We start from the raw sequence: 18,115 nt of genomic DNA, 5'->3' as shown, positions 1-18,115 counted from the left end.
ATGGTTAAATGGTTTCAGGTATTCAAATTTGTTCCATTGAAAATATCAAACAAATTAATAACAAACGTACTGTAAAAATATCCCAAGAAAACAAGAAATATATTATATGACAGGCTTTGCAATAACTTCAAGTATATAAAAAACATCAGTGAAAATTGCTTGCCATTGCATAGATTAAAACATAATATAAAACACTAATATACTACACAGTTGACAAAACATAAAAAAGCGCAATAAAAAAACAACCCTTGTGTCATTAACAACAAAAAACAAGCTAGTGCTATACCTCCTCAAATTCATCAGCTTTATAAAGGTTCGGCACTTCTCCGCTACTCAGTACATTGTTAAGATCTTCCAGGAAACCTTCTTCTACCACTTGTACATCATTAAATAGGAAAACTGTCGGCTTGTTCTCTACACCAGCTTGGTAATACAGCTTCTTCAAATCTAAATCACAGGAAAAAAAGAAATTTTAAACTAGATGCCCGGAACAAAAATGACATGCCTATGCAGCTGAACTAGCCGTGCATATTTTTGCAGTTTGATCATACTCTATACTGTTGGCTGTGAAGTTAAAACCCTTAACTGCTAAATTTGTATAATAGAAAAAAAATGATTATAACAGGTTCAAGTATGATCAACTTGAATTCATCAATTATCTTCAAGTATTACAAAATCTGTGCAGAATAGAGATTTTGAGAGATATGAATCTTAAATTTTCATTTTTTAAGCAAATGAAAATTAAGTCAAGAATCTTGTCATTCTAAATAGTCTTAAGTGACAATTATTTCTACCATTTACTAACAATTACTATTTTTGTAAGAAAAATAAAAGTATAAACTGCACAGTTAACAGATTTACTGTACATTCACAAAAGTGATATAGATAACAAGTATTTGACTACAAAAGTATATTTTGATCTTGTTTGAAAATATTTGTTTAATTCTTGTCATTTAGCACTTAATTTGTACAATAATCATGAAGATTTCTTGCTATAAAAAGACATAGATATTAATACATTACAAAAACTTTTTTAATTCAATCCCAAAGTGATTTGATGTAAAGTTTGAGCAACTTGGCCTTAGAAGCTACCCAGCCTGTTCCCCATGCCCCACTCTCTCTAAAATATGAAATATTTATTCTGAACGTACCATCTCTGAATTCATTTTTCCTGTAGTGTTTTGTGACTTCAATCTGGAATGTTGTATAATCACAGATATTTGCGGCAAGTCTTGTTAAACTCTGACGTCCTGACCCTCCGATACCAATCAGCAACATGTTTCCACGAGGCTGTCTGATTACACGAACAATCTTTGAAACTGTAAATTATGAAATAATCAAATCAGTTTTTCCAACACACTTTACATGTATATTGTAACAAACCAGTCATGGTAATCTGTCTAGAGAATTTGATAAATTATTTCAGATTACTTGCTGTTACAATATAGAAAACCAATAGAGTGAATATAACAACTTTGGAAGAGGAAGATAGATGGATGGCAATGGTGACACAAATGAATAGGTTAACATTGCAGACTAGGATTGAGTGTCTGTACATGGCAGACAATGTTAACTGCAGCAATGACTGGTTTAAAAAGGTTTTAAAGTTCATAATTATTATAGCATTTTTAACATAATCTTAAATGTAATTTCAATTATACTATTGATGTACCATGAGTGATATCAGTTTCTAATATCTCACTTCTGAGAGGATAAAGTACAGCATTAGTTTGAATTAAGTACATATCATTCATCTTGAACTAAATATTTCATATATTTTCAAATAGTTTAAACAATAATTCATTTTCGTATAAACTTATACATTCTACAAATTGTACTTTTAAAATGAGGGACATGATTGCAAATGAAGTCAACAAGTTTTGTTACAGTAAATCTCTCTCCTGTATTCAAATATCTTACTGTGTTCTATCGCATCTCTAAAGAGTACAAGATCCATGTGTATAACTCCTGGTGTCTCATTATAGTCCTCTAACTTCTCCTGCATTAGTTTCTTCAAGTTACCAATGTCTGTAATGTCCTCATATATACCATTTGTTCCATAATAGTCACCTGTAAAATAAGATTAATATAATAAATGTCAATTTTATTATATTAACTATATTATATGATAATTACATGGTGAAATATCATAAAATTTAGACACTTCAGATACTTTTTGTTTGATACAATATTTCACAATTTGCATACCATAATATAATATAAGTATAACTGTTAAGGCGTTTTATTATTTTTCTCAAAGTTGACTTTTCTCTCACACTAGCAACTTTAAGATTACATGGGGACTATTCTTGATTTTACTGTTGGTTGAAGACTCCTTGCAGACCATATGTGCACCATTTTAGATACTTACTAGTACCTTGTCATATAAACTGCCCTTAACTGTATTAACTGGATTGCTTTCCTCATATGACATAAAATCACTTGTCTTGAGGCAGTTGACACAAAAGATAACACTTACCAAATATAGGTTGTTGTCTGTTGGGACAGATATTGTGGTAGGTCTGATCAAACAAGACAGTTAACACAAAAGATTACACTTACCAAATATAGGTGGTTGTCTGTTGGGACAGATATTGTGGTAGGTCTGATCAAACAAGACAGTTAACACAAAAGATTACACTTACCAAATATAGGTGGTTGTCTGTTGGGACAGATATTGTGGTAGGTCTGATCAAACAAGACAGTTAACACAAAAGATTACACTTACCAAATATAGGTGGTTGTCTGTTGGGACAGATATTGTGGTAGGTCTGGTCAAACAAGACTCCTAGTTTTTCTGTTATCAATGACACAAAAGTTTCCTTGTCTGACTCATCTACAAGACGGTCTGAGAACACCCTGTCAATCATAACCAGCTTATTATTTATTGTATGTCAATCATTTAAATCACATTATTCATCATGTTAACTTATAAAATGTAAAATATTGTAATTAATTTTTCACATGTTCCTTATCTAACATTTTAAAGACAGTCATAATGTTGGCAGAAAAACTACCCCTTCCTTAAAATGTATTCTTCCAATGGTAAAATCCTAATGCTAGTAAAGTTCATAACCAAGGTCAAGATTTGCTGTTGCAACTTCAGTGGGTTTAACTCAATCAGCAAATTTCATTCTCCCATTCAAACACATTCATTTGGAGTACAAGTACAGAGCTTAAGTTGAATGCCTGACAATCAAAAGAGCGGAGGTTTCAGCCAAATTATATTTCTTCACATACAATCAGGATCAATAACCCCAGTAAGGAGAATAAACAGGTTTTAGCTACATGCACGAACTAAATGTAAGTTGATCAATAATCAAAGACTGTAAAATGAATTAAAAAGATGATTAAGCAAGTTTTATATGATAAATGACATGTGACATGACATAACAGATACCTGAAAGCCTCGTGAATCCATAATCTAGTCATAGCATGTTTGGTATCATGGAAGTCCTTGTCTGCTCTTAGTAAACCTTGGAACAACTGCAATATTACATTGACTACCATTATTTAACGGTTTTTTTTTGTAAATACTAGGGGATACTATATTGATCAACATTCAAGTTCATAGCTTTATTTGTAAAAAAAGAATATATATATAGCTTTACATTTACTTGATCTACATTAATATTTTTCCAACTTGTTACCATTTGAATATTTTGTCAGACTGGTTTTAATGTTATGAGTTAAAGGGTAAAAATAATTTAGGAGAGTATCAAGAATTTTATAATCGATATTTTTGTTTAAACAAATCGTAGCCCGAGTACTGTGTTTATGTACCGTCCAATAATAAGGTATGTTACGGAGTTTATCCAGTCCGCATCAGTATTGAGTAAGACTAGTTATTAAATTTTCTTAGCTGATACAAAACAGTACATTACCCTTGAAATATCTCTCAAGTTGAAGAGATAGTGTATCTTGGTAGGTGTTGGTAGGAATTTAGCAACAACAGACAGGTATAATTCTATAGTAGCCTGGGTCATGATGTCTCCGATAGGTTTAACTTCCTCTTCAAAGTTCTGTAACTTCTGGTTAATCATACTTCCAAAAATTCTCTTGATCTGAGACTCCTACAATGTAATAATATATGACTTAAGTAAACTGTTAATTTCTCATGTTTGTAACTCGCAGACAAGATCTATTTATAGCAAACTTAAAGTCTGTATGATACTATTATGACAAAATAATCTATTATCACTCTCACAGATTTAGAAAAGCAGGTTGCCCTTTATGAATATTTCAGGCAGAAGCAGGCTTCTGAGAAGAATAACCAACACCCTGTATCTTAAACTTGTCATTTTTATAAATAAATAATTTTAAATCCCAACATGAAAGGGAAGTTTTGGCAGTATCTCCAACGGGGAATTTTTAAAATACAGCCCTACGGGGGTCTTTAACCTTTTCTCCAACTTAGTTTTTTAAATTTTTTTTCTATTCTGACTAAAATCAGATTTTCAGGTCAATGAAATTATGTTTCTTCCTACCAAAATCAAATGCCGAATGTAAGTTTAAGGGTTAGTAAATTTTTTTAACTTGCCCCTTAGGGTTTACTGGGAACAGCTTGAGGGGGGGTAAAAATAAAAAAGACAAATTAAAGGGGGTTCATCTATTAAAAAAAAAAGTTTAAAAAGATATATAAAAACCTTGGGAAAGTCTTTTGATGAGGTTAAACTTGCTCTGTAGACGAGGAGATATCTTCTGACGACCACCCCCTGGTGGACCCATAGCTGCCACCAAGAACATGTCCTATACAAATACACATGTAGATAATAGTGTTTGTCTAATGAGCTTTTTCTTTGGGATTATAGAACATTAAATTCTTAAAAAGAACTAGACATCTCACATAATCCCACAGAAATTTATTTTCTTTTAAATCAGAGAAAAGTAAATCGACTCATTAACTGAATACACCACTGAATATTTATTTAATGCATAACTTAATGCATGAAGATGATAAAAAAGAATATACGCTCAATTTAAAAGCCTCTTAGGTCAAACTCAATTGATTTTAAAACAGGTCATATGGTACCCATTTGATATCAAAATAACTTTTAATTTCAAGAGCATGCTCATACATGTAAATTATATACAAAACTGAGTAATACATGTAGCAAATATTGCTAAAAATTACTAACCTTAATGTATTTTTGTGTCTGCTTCATTCTATCATACCAGAAACCATAATCTAACCATAGCTTTATAAGCTCAAGTGGTGGCTGCGAGCCAAATGTGTCCTTGGCAGGCATGTTGAAATCATCTAACATTGTGAGCAGTTTTTTACCACCAATGGGTACATACACACCCTTTGTTCTCTTCTCCACTCTGCTCTCTATAATGTCTTGTACATTGTTGGATGTAGTCTATAAAACAACATAATTGCATAATTGCATAAAGTATAAAATCAAACCTGTCACTCTACGAACCAGTTATAGGCAAGACTGCAAGATCAGAATATAAGGTGTTTGCTGAAGGGTTGAGGTTCATTACAGTATAGTTTTGAACCCTTAACCTGCTGGTGGCAACTGATTCTACCTATATCATCATTGTGGATCAGTATCAGCTAGCCTATTGTGCTGCCAAATGTGCTGTCTAATCATGCGGAGCCCTGTTATCTAATCAGTCTGTTTATATCTAGAAATTTTCCCTAACAATGGATCTGTCCAGATTATATCCTGAACAAGTCCATATAAGATGTTTGCCTTATTTGGCATGGAAAGGGTTTACTGACTTATAAAATTTGTTGTGTTTCATTGAAACCCTGAAATGATCCCTCTAATACCTAAGTTGTTTTACATTAAATGCTAAATTAAATGGCAGATTAGTAATCTAATAATCGCTAGTCGCACGGGTTCAAACCCCGTCAGAGGCAAGTCCTTGTTTCCTTGAGCAAGAAACTATACACTCATTGCTCAGTACTGGTTGGTTTCAGGAACAGATTTGAAAGTGTGTCTATAAGCTTATATCTTCCTACACTATCAAACTTAAATAATTCTGTATAAACTAAATGCCAAATTACATTAAGTGAATATAAATGATATAACATATCAAGTACAACACAGTATTTCTAATTTACCTGAGCAGACATGTTGACAGTAAGGACACTGTAGGTTTTAGGATCAAGTTTAGCCAGGGTGTTTTCTGCGACGGATGTTTTTCCTGTTCCGACTGGACCAACTAACATGACTGGACAGAGATTCTTGATCAAGGTCTGTGTGAGATACTGGTATCTCACAGTGTCTACCGTTGGTACCATCAGCTTGAAGAATGGCAGACTGAAAAAAAAAAATCATAAGTTTTATCTTAAATAGCAGAATGTAGAATTTGCAATATGTGATTTATGATCAATGCATTTTTTTTTTCCAAATTGAAAATGAAAACCACAGTAAATTCATTAGATTTTATCAAATGCTGTTGAATAGATTTTAAACAAACAAAAGTTAATGATAAGTTATTATAAACAATTGATACATTTTGTTTGAGAGGAGGGTCTATTATAAAGTTGCAGTCAAATTAGAATGTAAAAGAACACACCAGAACTAGCAAAGTGGCTTATAACATTTTGCAGGGAATTTCACTTGACTGCCAGGTCATAATGATACCCATATGTTATATTTATATTAATTTTTAGCCAAATTAGAAAATAGTTACCTGGGATTGTATTTCCATCCATGTTTCAATTTCTCCTCAAAGTGGACCCATGTCTTGCCTTTGGGATCCACGTAGTACTCATAAATAGAATCTTTGTTCGGGAATGTTCCCTCCATCTCTCTTATGTATGTATCAATCTTCTTACGTCCTTCCTCATCCACCGTACAACAGATAGACCAAATCATACAGAACTGGAACCACAGCTCCACCATACGTGTGAAATTCTCGCTGTCAGTCTCATCAACCTAGTTACCAGAAAATACAATTCTATAACATTCTTACAATATTCCAAAACTTACTTTAGGAAACGATTGTGTCAGAACAGAGCATGGTTTCTGTTCATTATATTTTTGTTGGAATTTATGTCAAAGGTCATACGGTTACTTTCCAGCTTTACTGGTGGAGGAAGACATCTGCTGTCACTTCATGCATTATTTCAGGCACAAGCAGGCTGTGAGTTGAACCACCAAACTTCCAGAAGCTAGCTGGATAGATTCCTCACATGAAAGAATCAAAAGTTCCTGACAGAATTCGGACTCACATGGGTGAGGGGCAAATAATTTGAAGTCGGAGACTTAACCACTTGGCAACAATGATTCAGAAAATGTTTCAACCATTGTGAAGTCATTGAATTTTGAACCTATCCTTTCCTTCTTTAAAGATCCTCTACCAAACTAAACTAGCTCTCAAGGCTTGTTTAATGGTTCTTTCATGCTATATAAGTCAATGTCACATGACATACAGAGAGTAAACATACAAAAATATTAAAATCACATTTAATCATTTCATCATCAGCTAATACATACTTTTGTTTCTTTTAAAAGGTCTTACCCCATTTTCAACTGTTCCAAGAGAATCAAACAGTCTAGCAAGGGAGGCAACCATGTTTAGTTCAGCTGCAGGGACAAGTTCTGAGCAGTTTTTGTTCTTGAATGTAAGAATCTTGTCGAGGTATTTGTCCAACATTCTACGTAACTCTTCCACTAGTGCCTGCACAGGATAATAGACATAGGTATATAAACACTTATATATATTGAATGTTCAACAGTTCTGAAAAGTTTTTTTTGATTTTTTTTAATCAAAGATTATTATCCACAAATTGAAATTTCATATCTGATCCATATTTATACAATATTTTACAAACTCTCGAGCAATAACGTTGTCAGCTCTACAATAGAAAGAAAATTAATTGACTTTCTTTGCAGTAGTAACATTTACATAATTATAAAACCAGGGACATAGATCTAAAAACCCACTGATCTAGATTAAACTCTTGGCCAATAAAAGAAAATATGTCGAATGATATGAATTTTAATAAAATTAAACAGCAACTGCTAATTAAACACTGTATCTGATGTAAGAAAACTTTGTTAACACACCTTGGAGCTCTTTTTACTGAGCCAACTTTCTATGTACGGTTTCCAGCCCCAGTCTATGTAGTCACTGTACACCATACCACATCTAGACACGGTAGCTGGTGAAGCTACTGATAAATCTCCAACCTATAGATGACAATAACAATAAGTATATATAACTTTACATCATGTTCTTTTTCTTCAAATGAAAATTCTTTAACTTCCTTATAAAAAAAAACTAAACAATTTCTGCATCTTTTTTCCACTATCTATTTTGGAATTTACGCTTTTGCACAAAAAGTGATCTTTAAAATTGTATTTTGTTGTAATGCAATTGGTACTATTGATTTTTATATAATATAAATAAAATTTGGCTAAAGTGACTAAAGACAATTAGTAAAGGAAGTCTTAATATCAATGGTACTATCTGGATGCAAGTTGCAAAATAATAATGCACTGACAAGCACCTTGGTAGAACAATTGACCTTTCATTCATTAAAAATAAATGTTTTTCCTCGAATGAAAGAGTTAAACCTCGACCGTAAGCTGAGAAAGCTGAAGTTTTCATCTTTCTCCACTTGGTTCATGCAAGTGGCCTGGATCACTAAAAACATCACTTGACTTATTAAAAACTTACCTCAAAGAGAAGGGAGACTTGGTCAGGCATGGATATACGTTCTCCATTAATCAGTGTTAGAATCTTGTTATCATCCATGACAGAGTTCATACTCTCAATCCATAATGTATCTACAGGACCGTCAAATATCAACCATTTCTCATCAGGTTTTTCATCTATGTAAAGAAATTTTTATTCTTATAGTACTGAAAAATTCCACCCTTTAAAACACTAAATACTGAAGTTGAGCTCTTTTTATAAACTTTTTTAAACTAAAAATTCATTTCTTGTTGCAAGGTCTAGATGTTATTCAGAAGTTATTCAACTTGTGTGAAATATGAAGTAGATACAACTTTTCTACATCAGCGCCTATAAAACAAGTGGCCTTGTGGTTAAGGTGTCTGCCATTTAACCTACATGTAGATACCATAGGTTTGAGTCCTTCCATGTCACAACAAATGTGACACTGGTTAATTTTAGGAAGGGAAGTTTGGTTGCTAATGTTGACAAAATATACTGGTCAACCCTTTTAAACTTTCTTCAGTTGTGTATCCATTTTAATTTATCAAATTAATTTAAGGAAGCAGATTCAGGAGTGTTTGAAATAAGCTGAAAACCTTTTTTCAAAATGACGCTTTTATACATAAACACTTTTTATACTATGTAAACACTTCACTTCCCTGAAACGGGTCTGTCTCATCACCCCTAGATAAAAACACCATCTGCCCCATTATTTTTTTTTCAATTTCAAACTCTCCCGTAAAAATTTTCCCCCCCCCGGGGGGCCCAAATGTTTTTAAGGACCCAAGGGGTTAGTCCTAAAAAATGGAAAAAAATGTGGGAATAATCTGAAGTTTTCTTAAAAAAATACGGGTTTTAAATAGAGAGAGTATCTGCTTTCCATTGTTCATGTGTAATTAAAAGAGTCAAAAAGAGAAGACCACTTTGAGACTAGCATATTGAACCTTTAATAGGGAAGAAAACCACAAATCTTAAGCACATAAACACCATATTACCAGAGCAATATAGTTCTCTTTGATGGCAAGTTGCATTTTCTCATAGATTGAAAAACATTGCAAATACTAGTATTTGAGCAAAACAATACCCGTGGTATTTAAAGGCAGGTGCTCTTCAACAAAGTTTTAACAAAGTTTTAATTTATCAAAATTTTGGGGGTATACCTTATTTTGGCCGGGTACGGGGAAAAACTAGTTTCCCTGGTCCTTTCCCCCAAAACTGCCCATGGCCCCCTGAAAAACAAGCCCATTGTTTTTCCTTCTTTTATTGAGTCCCAAACCAACAATCATGACAGAGTGACGTGAAGTTTTGGTCTCGTAAAGTTGTATCACCTTGATTATAGAGTGCTCATTCACCATCAAACTGAGGTTGTTCATCTCGGCAATAACAGCATTCCTCATCTGTGATATATCAAAATATTCATTTTATAACTACATGTAAATACAAATATCATAGATATGAAACATTTCATAGTTCTAATTAACACATTTTTTCCCCCCATTTCTTTTAATCAATGTGCCTTGGTTATCAAATTTTCAAACAGTGAACAAAATCTTTTTTTCTCTGCAAAATTTAAATTACTATGAAAAAGACTAAAAATTATTCTTACATGGTAAAAACAGCAGTTCAGAAATTAACTGATGTGCAGCTAGTTATCTTATAATTTAACTAAATCAGATTCAAAAAGGGCATACCAGGGACATCAACATGCCGTGTGTTAGCAGAAATGTACATAATGTTGCCAAAATATGCCTAGTACAATATAAAATGAAAATATGAATTCAAATAATTTAATGTAGACACTCTACAATAACCATAGCAAATACACAACTGAACATAAAAATCGTACCTTGGAGTAATCAATTGTTGGTGTCTCAATACCAGGGAACAAGTCTGACATGATACCATTAAACAATGGCAGATCTACTGATGTCAACTTGGCAATGTTCATGTCCTTCATTGACAGCAACAATATCTATATAACATAAGAAAAACATACTATAAATATGTGCTCATAATGTATAAACAAAATTACTTTCGATTAGACTTTAAATCACACTTATAATATTCATTGAATGAATGAATGAATTTCTTTAGACGGGGCAGTCAAGGATAACCTACGAAAGTGCAAGTACTTATTTCCAATAGGGTCCTTACCTGAGCAGACTCTAGAGACAGCTAGGAGATACAAGGGACTCTGGGAACCAGTCCCTAGCTCTTATTGAATAGAACGCTTGGTTCTTTTACATGCCCAGTGTATAGCACTGACACATGCGAAGATTACCTGGGTTTCTTACCAGTGTATCTCTAGGTAGGTAGGAAACACTGGAAGTGTCTCTGAAAAATCCCAAGGGTGTTAACCAGGATCAAACCCAGAACCTCAAGAGTGACAGTCAGTGGTCTAACCAACTGAGCTATCGGGTCACCTTACCATTGAACAGTCATGTCTTGACTCTCTAGCTAAACATAACCAGGGAAACCTCATTGTTTCGTGTATTTCTTTACATTTAATACATTTAATAATGTAGTCAATAGTTTTGTAGAATTATGCGCTGAAAATGCCTAAGTAAGTCTTTGAGAGCTTTGTCAGTTTTGAGAATAGACATTTTTAGATAAGTCAAATGTAGTTGTTTATATGTTAAGCCTCATATATTATTTATTGTGGTAAAATTCAAATGTGGCAATTGTGAATGGTTATTCATGGCAAGGTGAACATGCCATTATTCATAATTCACATGCTTATTGATGTAAAGGTTCACAACTGGTTATATTTTACATGGTTCACATGATGTTCTTTAATGTACAATCTACAATCCACATTTGATTATTTGTGGTAAACTTTGAGGAGTATTATTGAAAGATAGTAATACCTCTTCATCAGGCATGTTTGGGTTGGATCTCTTCTTCCTACCAGCATATCTCAACACAGACACGAGGGCACGGAGACCAAAATCATAATGATCTTGTTTAGACAGTTGTTGTGTGGCCAGTGTGTACAACGTAAACACTTTCTTTGCCAAAATCTGAAAAATATCATTATACAGAAAATATATCAATAAATAATGTGTAAAACATTAAGGGAAAAGGATTTCAAAAACAATTTTTGTGTAGAGTTTGAGTTATAGGAACAAATTTTACACAATCTGACAAATTTTTATTATCATAAAAAAAGTTCAATTGTTTGACATGTGCTAATCTATTGAAATGAATAAAAGGTGGAGTGCAAATAAGGTTAGATATTATTCTTGACCATATCCTAAAGTAGAAGACTCAAACATGCAACATCAGTATACACACACCAGTTGATGATTTTTACTATATACGTTTAATCTATTAAATGACGTTTTTATATTGCGGCCAACTTCCACTAAATGTCGGCCGAAATATATGAAATAGTGTGTTAAAAGTATCTATTAAATGGCCTTGACAAACACTCATCCCTACGAGCATTTCTTATCTGTGTAATCAGGGAGTAGTTTTGATGTGTACAAGCAAATAAACATATAACTTTAACGGTTTAAGAGACCACTTTTTGACAGTCCCTTGAGTGGTCTCTTAATACAATGTTGACTGTATTCAAAATACCAAACTTACCTTTGTATTACCAAAGCCTTCACCAAACAGGATGATCTCAGCAATCAGGTTAGAGTCAGGTACTACCATAGCAATAGGTCTGAACATAGACTTCAAGTTGTCTGGCAACTCAGTTCTTCCAGCATAACCTGATTATAAATTAACAAAACTGTTTAAACTTTATTCATGTATGCGCCAGCTCACTCATAATTAAAGTGACTTTTGAAAAACAAAAAATGTTAACAAAACTTTGTAAAGGAACTGGTTAAAACTGGTTAAGAGTCTGAACAACTCGTGTGTGTTTGCTGGTCTTGTTCCTTTCTAGAACCAAAAGGAAAGGCAAGTTATTTATGCTACCTTTACCAAGAAAATTAAATCAAAACCTTTTGAGGTTTTTATTGCTTAAGTGTTGTAAAATATTACTTATGTTAATGGGTTATTGTTAAGGTTAATATGGCAAGACAGGGCTCTAAATTTGTTGACTTTTTTTCATTATAATAAAACTTTAACAAGAATTCAGAATATCAAGATAACTAATACATTATTCTTTAACCATTGAAAACATGACTTGTTTCTGGTAATGTATTATTGTTGAATAAAAAAAAAATATTCAAACAAATTGTGAAAGCTAAATGTGTTTGAACAACATCTATGTAAAATACAGTATCAACAACTGACAAAGATGAAAAATTCAAAGTGAAAATGTCAAGGATATGTGTGTGTAAGTGTTCTTTCCATTTATATAAAACATCAAGATTGATTTCAAATTCACAGTTTTTTTCAAACTTTATTATTCTTTTGGTAAGAATCATGACAATATGACAACACAATAAAAGTACAATGTTGAGAACATACTATATATATGAGGGGGCCGCACTGTAGTTCAACATACAAAAATAATGTCAATATTTGTAACAATGTTCTATATATACCTAATAAGTTCTGTCAAGATTTATTTTAAAAAAAAAACATGCTAAATATTTTATAATATAAGCTAATTATTGATCGTTTTGTTTATACTTTCTTTAACTATTTTGCATTACTTATATGTAATTGCATGTACAGGTGTTAACATGCAGTTGAAATTGAAATATGAAATCATTTTGCAGGTAGTAATTGTTCATATAATTTCTTTTCAAATAGGAAGAAAAAGTCAGATATCAAAACTCATCACGTTGAGAGACACAGACAGTTTGACTTACCAGGATTCATGGTGATGAAAATACCACATGACCAGACAAGCATGATTTCTCTTCCTTCAAACACAAATCTCTCGGAACCAGCAGCCAGGGCGCTGAGGATTGACAGAATCTGCTGGGCTACCACAGACAATACTTCAATGTTGATTCTGTTGAATTCATCAAAACATCCCCATGCTCCTGTCTGAAATAAAAAAAAACATGTCTTCAAGTTAAAATTGTTCTGTTTCACTTTAAGATTTTTTTTCTTTAAAGAAGTTAAAAATATCTAATATGATATATCTTTGAGTGTAAACAAATGTCATTTGTATATTGACTTTAAATTTGGCTCCATTCATATCAGGTCTTAAAAACTGTAGAAAAGAAAATTGGTACAACTAGAAGGATATATCCTTTTGAGCATACCTTTGAAATATTGTTACATACTAACTTGACATAGAATCTCTCAGAAAGCATGTAACTTATATAAACAAATAATCACAAACAGAATTACAAACAACTTCCAAAATCGTACCTGAGCAAGACCAGAAAACATTCTGCCCATGGATTTATAATCCAGACCTTCAGAGCAGTTCACAACAATAACATACATTCCAAGACCTTTACCCAGATCCTTAACTGTCTCTGTCTTTCCAGTTCCTGAAACACAAAAAACCCGTCAATATCAACCATCAATATTTACTAATATCTGGAAAAAAAAACAACTTGTTTCACCCTTACCACATTAAGTATCTTAAATGTACTTGACCACCTTTCAATCTGGACAAAACCATTTATCAATTTAAAGGAAAATTTCAAAATATGTAGTGACTGAATCTCAAACAGTGCAGACAAGGTGGCACAGATGTCTCTGCTGGTCCTGGTTTTGACTGGTCACAGGGGTAGAATCACTTGCAGCAAGCAGGCCGAGGGTCAAGCCAGTTTAGATATAAAATTCTGCTCCCATCCTCTAAAAACAAACATTAAAAGCTCAGAAACAAAAATCTTAACAGTCTCGGGTTGCTGTTTTTCTGTGAATTAAGATATTATCAATGTTATGTTGTTTTTTTTTTTATTACCTGCGGGTCCTTTAGGACTTCCACCTCTATGAAGATGTAATGCTGTGGTGAGGGTCATGTAACATCTGTCTGTCAGTGGTGTAATGACCAGACGTCCAGAGTTACCCAGGTACTCGTACCCATACTGGAACTGTGTGTTTGTCTGCTTTACTACACAGTCATCTATGTCCTGTAATATATTGACACAAAGTTTGATACCTGGTTGGAAAATGAAAAATTTAGTTTTATTCTTAATTTGTAACAAGTAAATATAGTAACAAAGAGTATAAACAACTTAGACAAGCTTTACACATGAAAGTTCAGTTCAGAAACAAAGAAAAATTTACAAACATTAAGAACAATTCGTTTTCATTATTTTTATCATATATTAGGCTATAAATGAAATAAATGTACTCTAATATGACATCATAAGAATGATGTCATATTTTGAAGTACAAATGTGGATTAATTAAAGCTCAGGCACCTTAACTGAACCACTGACCATCAAAAGCTAGTTGAATAGCTTCCTCACATTAATAAATACAATTTTCAGAATTGAATTTAAATACCAATGAAACTGTATTAAGATAACTATACTAATTTGAAAGTAACAAGCAGTCAATGGCACAATACAGCCTGGGGTTGCAGGAATCAATTCATCTTTTGAGCTGGGCTATAAGAAATGTTTTGTAGCCAAAATGATTATGATGAAAAACATTAATAACACACCTTCTCCCAGTAAAACCTAAGTTGACTGAGCCATTCAAAAGCATACTGGTCTGAACACCCACTCTTGATCAACTTATCAATGATATCTCTGGCGTGAACCTCAATTGTTACCAGGGCAACAATCTTCAATCTCTGAATCTTGGTCAAGTTTCCTCGAATAGCTTCAGAGAACTTATTCAACATTGATATCTGAAAATGAAAATGTTTCAAATATTTAATATGTTTAGCATTTATTTAAACTTATGTACAGCAGAACACATCTTTGTAGTCAACATAAAGAATCAGCAAACATGGCAATTTAAACTTAATAATAAATAAAGAATCCTATTCACTCTACAGTGTTATATATTCACCAAATCTGACAAAAAATATCTAAAAAGACTGAAAACAAGAACTGACAGATGAACATCATGCTTGACTCACTGCCTGATAGCAAAGCAAGAGCTATGCAGGAATAATCTAAATTCAAAAAGGGGAATAATTCAGTAAAACTTCAGCTAAAGTTATGGTACTTGCTCAGTAACCTACAATAATGACATTTTTATATATGTCGACAGTGAACAGTCTTATTCTAATACTTTTTTTTAATTTTAAGTAACATCTTTTCTTAAATGTCTAAAATTTAATAACCTGTTTTTTCTTCATAGTTTTCAGTGCTCTCTTATCTCCCCTTTCCTTGGTGGTAGCAAGGGCTCTAGTTACATCCTGGGTCCACTGTATCTGACTAGCTGTGATACATAACTGTAATATAACATAAATATTCCTCACTATACTTTTTTCATTCTGTATTCCCATTGTATAAAATCTATGTGAAATGCATGATAGAATTTTCCTTAAAATAAGAAGTCATAAATTTATACATTTGTAAATATTGTTTAATTTTTTTCAACTCTTGACTGGTGTATTAACATCTAGGGAGCCAACCTGACACTATTTCTGGCATACAAAGGCATATACTAAGGTAGGGAATAGAGCATCAGATCTTACTCAAGCCTCAACATACACAATTGTTAACAACTCCTTTTAGGAATCAAACTTAAAGAAATAAAGGTGGGAATAGGCTCCTTGTCTCCATACAGACAATACAGTCACCTGTTTTACCATTCTTATAAATATTTGTTGTTGAAAGTAATGCTTAAAAGAAGTTAAAACTTGTCAAAAACTTCAGTTAAAACCCTTGTCTCACCTGTCCGGGCCATTCCTTCACCCATTTATCTCTCTTGGTCAAACTTTTCTTAAGAGCGTTCCTACACTCTGGCAGGCGTTTCTTTAGCGTGAATCTCATGTTCTTCTCCACATCACACAGCCAGGCTTCCACGGGTCCATCCAACAACACAACCTTGATAAACTCCACATATTCACCCTCTGTTGATGACATTCCAGCCGCCTCCCATTTCATATTCATACCTTGCTGTAAACATGATATAGAAACTTAAGTAATTTTTTTTTTCAAAAACTTCAATAACTTCATTTTCGTTTTAGTATATATTGTCTAGCTTCTATTTGTTGACATTTCACACATGGCACTTCATTAAACATTTTTTTTAAGAATCAGTTTTTACATGGCTTAGTCTAGACTTGACCAAGAGAATAACCAGTGAATCAACAATAAGGTCAAAATGCATAATTTGTGTTACATCACCAAGTTTTCATACTTGTAAAGCCTTTAGCTGTTTATCACAGGCGCATATTTGTTTATATATAATTAAATAATAATTTTATATAATTATATAATAGTCAAATAAAATTAGAAAATTACTGAGCAAGTAAACATATGATAAACAGTTCTTTTCAGTGCATTAAGCATGACTTAGATCTAGGTGTGCAGATTGTCGTCCTCTTTTTAAATATATACACATATGTATATTGATATCCACATATTCTGACCAACGTCTTTTTACATAAAATACTGTAACCCAACGAATATTCGCGACCAATTAATATTCGCTTTATTCGCGGATGGCCACAAAGCGCGAATATTTGTTTGCGCGAATAAGTTTGCACGATTTCGCGACTAAATTGGAGAGAAATTTTTATTTTAGACGTTCATGCAAAGCTACTTGACCTTATATATTCGAATTTTACGGGCACCTGTTAGGAAGTAATGAATTGTTAAGAATATTGCCATAAAGCAATAAAAACACAAACTAAGTAAACTACTACTATTTTATAAATATCAAAATAACTCCATGGCTATATAGTAATCAAAATAAACATCCACATTTAAATACAGTTTAAAATATAAAATGTTTGAATAAATCGTTTGACAAAAGTGGGAAAACTATCGAGCATCACAAAAGGCTATTTTGTTTTTCGATCCTATAGAATAATTGTTTGAGTGAATAATTAAGACAAAGGTGGTATAAACCTATCGAGCATCACAAAAGGGTATTTGGTGTACATAAATACAAACAGTGAAATACAAGATGGTTTCATGCTAGTATCGCTTTTTACCCGTCAAACTTAACAGCCTGTTTAGCTCAGTTGGTTAGATTGCGGACTCATATAACAAATTTTCTCGGCGTGGGTTCGATCCCCGATTAGAGAAGGTTTTTTTTTTTATGAAACGCTTGAATTTCCAATCCGCGAATATTTTTTTTTCGGAAATCAAGAAAACGCGGAAATTAATATTCGCGAATATGTCCGACCTCGACAAAACGCGAAAATTTGTGTTCGCGAATATAAATTGGGTTACAGTAACAAAGAATCTTTCATGATTCATTCATGCTTCAAAAACTGTCAAATAAATTAAAATATAAGAATATAAAAAAACAAAACAAACTTGAACAGAAACAGGTTTTTAAAAGTTAAAAATATATTACCAAAGTAGTTTCAAGTCTACTCTGCAAAGTTAAACTGAAATTTCTAAGTGCTGTGCATACATCAATGAAAAACCATTAAAAGAACAAGCATAATATATTCTGATGATTCCAATGA

General features: G+C 32.7%; 1 protein-coding gene across 1 annotated transcript in view; it reads right to left on the bottom strand.

Annotated features, from left to right (window-relative positions):
• The window catches only part of LOC132718272 (dynein axonemal heavy chain 2-like), a gene marked incomplete at its 5' end in the record, with an annotated part of 63,600 nt that overhangs the window by 31,511 nt on the left and 13,974 nt on the right, over window positions 1–18,115 (bottom strand). Inside the window, 24 exon segments of the mRNA XM_060701955.1 lie at window positions 287–447; window positions 1,152–1,319; window positions 1,921–2,070; window positions 2,729–2,859; window positions 3,401–3,486; window positions 3,885–4,073; window positions 4,647–4,659; window positions 4,661–4,749; window positions 5,139–5,363; window positions 6,077–6,275; window positions 6,652–6,896; window positions 7,483–7,641; window positions 8,031–8,153; window positions 8,644–8,798; window positions 9,920–10,040; window positions 10,490–10,615; window positions 11,511–11,663; window positions 12,235–12,362; window positions 13,416–13,596; window positions 13,927–14,051; window positions 14,471–14,639; window positions 15,179–15,367; window positions 15,809–15,919; window positions 16,365–16,589. Of these exon segments, the coding sequence (XP_060557938.1) occupies window positions 287–447; window positions 1,152–1,319; window positions 1,921–2,070; window positions 2,729–2,859; window positions 3,401–3,486; window positions 3,885–4,073; window positions 4,647–4,659; window positions 4,661–4,749; window positions 5,139–5,363; window positions 6,077–6,275; window positions 6,652–6,896; window positions 7,483–7,641; window positions 8,031–8,153; window positions 8,644–8,798; window positions 9,920–10,040; window positions 10,490–10,615; window positions 11,511–11,663; window positions 12,235–12,362; window positions 13,416–13,596; window positions 13,927–14,051; window positions 14,471–14,639; window positions 15,179–15,367; window positions 15,809–15,919; window positions 16,365–16,589 (3,621 nt within the window).

The sequence above is a fragment of the Ruditapes philippinarum genome, unplaced genomic scaffold (assembly GCF_026571515.1).
Source record: "Ruditapes philippinarum isolate M1 unplaced genomic scaffold, ASM2657151v2 ctg595_1_1_1_1, whole genome shotgun sequence".
Taxonomy (NCBI): domain Eukaryota; kingdom Metazoa; phylum Mollusca; class Bivalvia; order Venerida; family Veneridae; genus Ruditapes; species Ruditapes philippinarum.
Note: the sequence above shows the minus strand (reverse complement) of the source record. Positions and strands in the feature narration are given on the sequence as shown.